This window comes from Symsagittifera roscoffensis, chromosome 4, assembly GCF_963678635.1.
Source record: "Symsagittifera roscoffensis chromosome 4, txSymRosc1.1, whole genome shotgun sequence".
Taxonomy (NCBI): Eukaryota; Metazoa; Xenacoelomorpha; order Acoela; family Convolutidae; genus Symsagittifera; species Symsagittifera roscoffensis.
This window is the reverse complement of record NC_087065.1, coordinates 50,642,527-50,648,799: the sequence shown is the minus strand read 5'-3', so window position 1 is coordinate 50,648,799 and position 6,273 is coordinate 50,642,527. Positions and strand designations below refer to the sequence as shown.

The 6,273-nt window shown below is 45.3% G+C and overlaps 1 protein-coding gene across 1 annotated transcript; it reads right to left on the bottom strand.

Annotated features, from left to right (window-relative positions):
- Positions 1 to 727: 727 nt before the first annotated feature.
- LOC134844931 (uncharacterized) lies at positions 728 to 1,138 on the bottom strand. The gene has a single exon (XM_063861757.1). The coding sequence runs from the start codon at positions 1,136 to 1,138 to the stop codon at positions 728 to 730; it is 411 nt and encodes a 136-aa protein (XP_063717827.1).
- Positions 1,139 to 6,273: the final 5,135 nt, after the last annotated feature.

Here is a 6,273-nt window from a genome sequence, read left to right as displayed (position 1 = left end):
ACGCTTTGTGGAATCGATAATACCATTTGCTGAATTACCGTCCTGCAATCCTTTTCGTTTTCTTGATGGTATTATCTGTATCTTCTCACTGACTGTCGGCAATGCTATGGCTGCTGCCCATTCGGGGTCATTTCTAGTCACTTCTCTCTCTATTGATCCACCCAGCATCCGCATTACTTGTGATGTGACCTGCACCTTGTTGTATAGCAATGAGAAGCTGTTTATGTTCATACGGGATTGTTCCTGTTGGACCAGGTTCGAACGTAGCACAGATCCAAGGGCACTGGGTCCCTTTTTGATAAGATATTTTTTTCTGCTGCTTTCTCCACTGGTAATTCTGGGTGTCCTCGAATTGGATGTCCTGACTTGTCCAACCACCTCATCATGGGAAGTGCTTCATAAGTTTCTTTGTCCAGAAACGAGAATCCGTCCATGACTTCCGCCTGATTGGCCTGCTTCTGTTCTAGTCTCTCAGAAAAATTGGTCTTCTTAATAAGACTGTCAGCATTTTAGTGCATGTCACCCATCCTGGGCTCGATTCTCATGTGGTAGCCATCCAACCAGAAAATCCAACGAACGATATAACTCTGGTCCATCAAGTACGTCTTCAGTCAGGAAAGGGCTCTGTTATCCACACGCAACAAAAAGGGAGCGCTCAACAAGTATGCGCGGTACTTATCCAAGAACATGACTACCGCAAACATTTCTGCTTTTGATGCACCATATTTCATTTCAGTGTCGCCCAACACTTTGCTGCCATATGCAATGGGACGGAGAACTGTTCTCCCATTCCTTGCTCCTGATGTAGTATTCCTGGAATGGTTAGTACTGGAGCATCAGTGTCGAGAGCGTACATGCCTTTCTCCGTGGGCGTGCCTAGCACTGGCGCTTCACAGAGTTCCCGCTTTATATTCTTGAAAGCTTCCTGAGCTCTTTCATTCCATTCGAACATTTTCCCTTTGTTGTGCAAAAATTGCTGCATTGGGTACACCTTGTCAGCGTATTTTTGTATGAACTCGCGGTAATAATTGGCAAATCCCAGGAAACTCATGAGCTGTGTATCCGTTCTGGGGGCCTTCCATGGCAGCACGGCCTCCACCGCATCCGGATCCGGCCTCACGCCATGCCTGTCTACCATTCTTCCCAGGTATTTGATCGAGCCCCTAAGGATCTCACATTTCGACGGTTTGCATTTCCTGCCGGCTTTCTTCATGCAATCTGCCGATGTGATCTGCGAAGGTTGGTGTCGCTATGACCACGTCATCCACGTAGCACATCACGAGATTCCAGTACTTCTTTAATATCCTGGTTAAAGCCTGAGCCATCAGTCTTTGAAAGGTCGCCGTGGCATTGCACAAGACAAAGGCATCTTCTTCCACTGGAACAAACCCAATTCGCATGCAAACCTAATCTTCTCTCTGTCCCTGTTTCGCAGAGGAACCTGCCAGAAGGCAGAACCCAGATCCGGTGTAGTAAAAAAAAATTGGCATCGCCTAGTCTCGAGAGGCTCTCGTCTATGCGTGGTATTGGGTTAGCGTCCTTTATGGTCACCGCGTTCAGGTAGTAAAAATCACAACAGAATCTAAGCTGTCCCCCTTTCTCTATAGCCATGACAACTTCACAAGCCCAAGGTGACTTTGAGGGTTCTACCATGTCGTATTCGAGCAACATTTCTATTTTCGCTCGGCACGCTTCCAATTTATGTGGTGTCAAGCGCCCTACCTGTGGGGAAGGGCGCCTTCCTCTAGTCCGATTTTGTGCTCGACGAAATTGCCACAACCAATATCCGCCTTATGTTTTGAAAAACGTCCGCGTTCCGATTTAAAACTTCTTTTAGTGACTTGAACTCTCCCTCACATATCTTACCTCTCAAGTGCTCTATCTCTAGTTCATATGACAAAGGGCTTTCCGGAAAATTGGAGCAATTCGACAGGCCGTCATCCGTTTCGGATCTCATTGAAAACATTTTTTTCAAAGATTTCAACTCAATAATCCTTTTTAGGATCTCCTTCAATCAGCATGAAAGGGATAGTCTTTCATGGAATTTTTTCAAGTGCGGTTCTTCTTCATAATCCTTTCTCATTGGCAAAGCGTAGCCAAGTTCCCTTTCACGCTGGATTGAAACTGTTGTGTCCAGTGTATTCCACAATACACTCACACACAGCACGCTTCGTGTTACAGAAAAGCCTAAAACTACTGAACTTTTACTGTTTGGGTTGAGTACCAAGCAAACCTGCTTACTATAACTAAAAGAAGTCAAGTTTCTCATCCTAAAATAGCTACTACTGCCTGACCGGGCTGTAATTTCACTTTTCTGTCTAAAAAAATTGGTATCTTATTTTCATCAGTTGATATTCTGTTAACTGGTCTCTTAGCATACTTCCTGTACGGGTTCCTAATTCTAATCAGTCCATTGATCAGGTCGATCATCACGTCGAAGTTTCTGAGAAAGTCGCGACCCAAAATGAAGTGATCTGAATCGTCCAGGTTCTCTACCACAAGGAAACTCATCCATAGATTTTGTCCTCCAATGTGGAGGACTGTTATCAGTGTTCTCCCAGCCACGTAAATTGCTCCTGACGGCTGACAATCTTAGATTCGTTGGAAATAAGTCATGCCCTCTGAAGCCCATTCCCTCCCAAGTCTTCACTGGCAATACACTAATCAATGACCCTGTATCTAGAAGACCTGTTACTCCAATTTTCTTTCCATTGGTGTCTAGCAGATGTGCAGTCACATCTGCCTCGTACCCAGTGTTCACCGCATCTTGCTCCTTCATGGCGTCATGACCGATTTTACGGACTTTAAGATCTTCCTGACCAAAAACGATCTGTCTTGTTTGGTCACTGTCTGTTGTGACCTAGGTCTTAGTATAGATACTGATCCCGTCCACGCTCAACATGACTTGATATGGTCCATAGACTTCCACATAGCGCCCGTGAAGTTTCTTTATAAGAGTGCCACTCGTTGTTAACAACGCTCGCGCAGCCCTCGATTCAGTGCATGGCTCTACCTGTCTCAGATAGTCCGCATATGTGTCCAAATGCCTTAAAGTGAACTCTGAAGGCTCACTTAGGTTCCTGATCACCTGATGTCCCGCCACTGAGATTAATGACTGTATTTTGCTCCTTTGTGGCACCATACCGAATGTCTGCCCGGAGATTACATTCAGTTTCATGGTCAAACTGCTCAGTGCTTTTGTTTCTTCCATCTCCGATGCTTCAGAGGCGTTTAGCTTTTCTTGATTTTTCTCATTTTCTAATTCTAGCTTCTGTTCTATCTCCCTTGTCACCAATTCCTTTTGGACTCTGTTTAAGGCATCTCTCGCTGCTGCCTTATAGTCGATCTTAAAAACGTCTGCTGTGGTTCCAGGCTCCCGTTCACACGTTTCTTCTAACACCGCCTGCATTTTCTTCGTAGCCAGCTCATGCGGTTTCTCTTTCCTGCGGGCTTCCGTCTCACTCATCAGGCGTGCCTTGCTAGCTTTCACAGCCGATAAAGCTTCTTCATGCCTTGAATGCTTGATTTCTGCCACAGAATCTCAAAACTGTGGACAATCTGATTTAAATTGACCCTCCCTGTAGCTACAAAAAAAACACGTGGGGCCGAATTTTGCAATCACTCCTCTCATGAAATCTTCATGATCGACCTCTGCCGCATCCTCATCTTCGAGACCCAAGCCTATCGCCTTCATACCTTGTTTGTAGGTTGGGCATGCTAATACGTGATGATCCGTCGAACTGCAGTTTGCACAAGAGCGTCTATTGTCCATGTCGTCCCTAGGTTTGTACCAGTTGTTACCCTGGTTAACAGGTCCATTATTGAAATAGCCATAAATGTTTTTGTAATAACCTGATCCAATAGTAGGTTTAAAAACAGATACTTCTTGGAGTTCAGCCGCAAATCTTCCGGTGTCGGCGCATTGTTTGAGAGAGGTGTATAATGCGTTGCTAACATTGTTCTAAGTTCATCGTTCTTCACACCATTTATGAATTTTGATGCTACTGCTAGGTTCTTCCTGCTGTTTGATTCATCTGGTTGACTACGCCTTCTCAGCATTTCTAAATCAGCTAAGAACTTGTCTTCGTTTCGTCTTCACGTTGCCTCCGTTTTTCGAAGCGGATAAATACTTGGTGACCTTGTACCCCTGAGCCAAAACGATTCAACACGATTTCAAAGATGGTATTGTTTTTTGACCATTGCGCAATTAGGGCTGTCCGATCCAGGTTGCTGGTGAGCGCACTGCTTTCTTGTCTTTCTGGTCTTTCTGTCAAGTTTTCTTCCTCAAGATGCAGCTTCATGATCTCTATCCAGGTATCTATACAGCCGTCAGATTCATTTTTATAGCATCTTGGTTTCTTGAATACCCTTCGGGACTTCTCTTTGCGTTCACTGCTCCTAGATAACCTCGTTAGGAAAGTCTCCAAGGACCTGTTCAGATGTTCATACGCTGTAGCCATTGCCGTTGCATCACGTGAATGCCCCGCTTGATCATTGTTGCCCTCTGATGGAGGCTGCGGAATTTCCCTCCTGTTCGAGTCGCTGGGTTGACTTCTTTTGTGATTGGCATGGCTCCAGCTTGTCGAATCACATCTTCCAGTCTCATTTGCGTCTCGCGTCGGTCGTTCGTCTGAGGTCGGATTGTTGCCAGTAGAACCTCCTCTGATGTTTGGGCCCCGCGGCCTATTGTCCCCTGTCGCATGGCTGGATGAACTGCCCCTTCCTCTCGTGGATCCATATGTCCTTCTTCTTTTGGTTTGTTCATTGAAGTTCACTCTCGGCTCCCTGCTGGTTTTTCCTGAGTTTGTTTCCACAATCCTCGATCCGCTCCTGGTTCCTAGGAGCCCATCCAACCTATCCATGATAGCCTGAGTGCGCCTCTCCATCATCGCGTCTTTTCTCGTGTCGAGAGTCCCAATTGTCTGCTCTTGCTGACTCGTAGTTTCTCCATATAATATCTCAGTGGTGTCTCTCTTTGCTCAGCTTCCCTCGTCATTCGCAACAAATTGTCGGCCAAGTATTCATTCGTCCTTTCCTCCAAGCGTTTTTTGCTTCTGCTGACTTCTTGTCTATTGCAGTTGATCTCTTCCCGCAAGTTTTCTCTCTCGACGTGAATTGCTTTGTCCAGTTCACTAATTCTTAGGGACATCTGTTCATTCTGCTCACCTATGCAGTCTTCTATACTGGACAAGGCCTCTTCGATTGATGCCCCGTTGTCCAATAATGGCGTGACTAGTGGTGGCGTCACCCTATCGGTTCCAGGTAGTTCAGTGCTCGTCGAGACTCGAATTTTACATCTCTGTCTCGATGTTTCTTTATTATCCGAGTTATTTGACCCTGTGTTCCTGTTCTTTCCGGGTTGCACCTCCGAATTTGTCACGGTCATAAGCTCTTTTGCCTGCTGTCTTCCATCTATAGTCTTGTTGATTGTCCTGACCACGCCAAACTGATCGGAAGAACCAGTCTTCCTGTTGGTGGATGCTCCATTCTCATGGGTCGAACTGTTGAGGCTTACTTGAGTCTCGAAGTCACCTACCTCGTCATTGTCCTCCTCCTCTTCCTGGGTTTCTGATTCATCACTCTAGTAAATGGGAAGAAGTTTCCCAAAGTGTTCTTCACTCGTTCTGAAAACGAGGAGGACGTTGCCGTTTTCTCTGTCACCCCAGGCATCATGATATTGTCAGTGGGTGGTCTTGTTGTTGCTAGATTTTCAGTCGAGGTGTCGGACAGTTCCGATATCTCCTCTCGATCTAGAGTCCCGGTGGGAGTGGCAAATTCGTGGCCTTGTTCTACTGGAGTAGATTCTTTTGCCAACCTTCTGTTGCCCTTCCCTTCCGTTCCACGTTCCGCCCGATTATCATCCAGGGCGGGCCTCGGATAGATCTCTACAACCATTCAGCCTGAAACTTTCTTCCCTTTGTTGGTCCGAGCCCATGCAATCCTTACTACAAAAGGGTTGTTCATCGGTTTTATTTGTTTCTTTGGTATAAATTTTCGAGAGCTATCCTTTAGTTTAGGTATCTTCGACTTGTCTAGACTCATTTTCGATTGTTCACTTCACGCTAATTACACACTCAATTCTTTGATTACCGTTTTTTTTGTTTGACAACTGATGACAATAACACAGAACATTAAAATCCAAAAGTTTCACTCAAATAGTAACCACGAAATTTTATAGGTTATAACAGTACAGCGTGTATACAATTTATGCACAACAATTGATTATTGGTTAATGGATGTAAAACTAGCACAGATTGATGATATCAATATCGC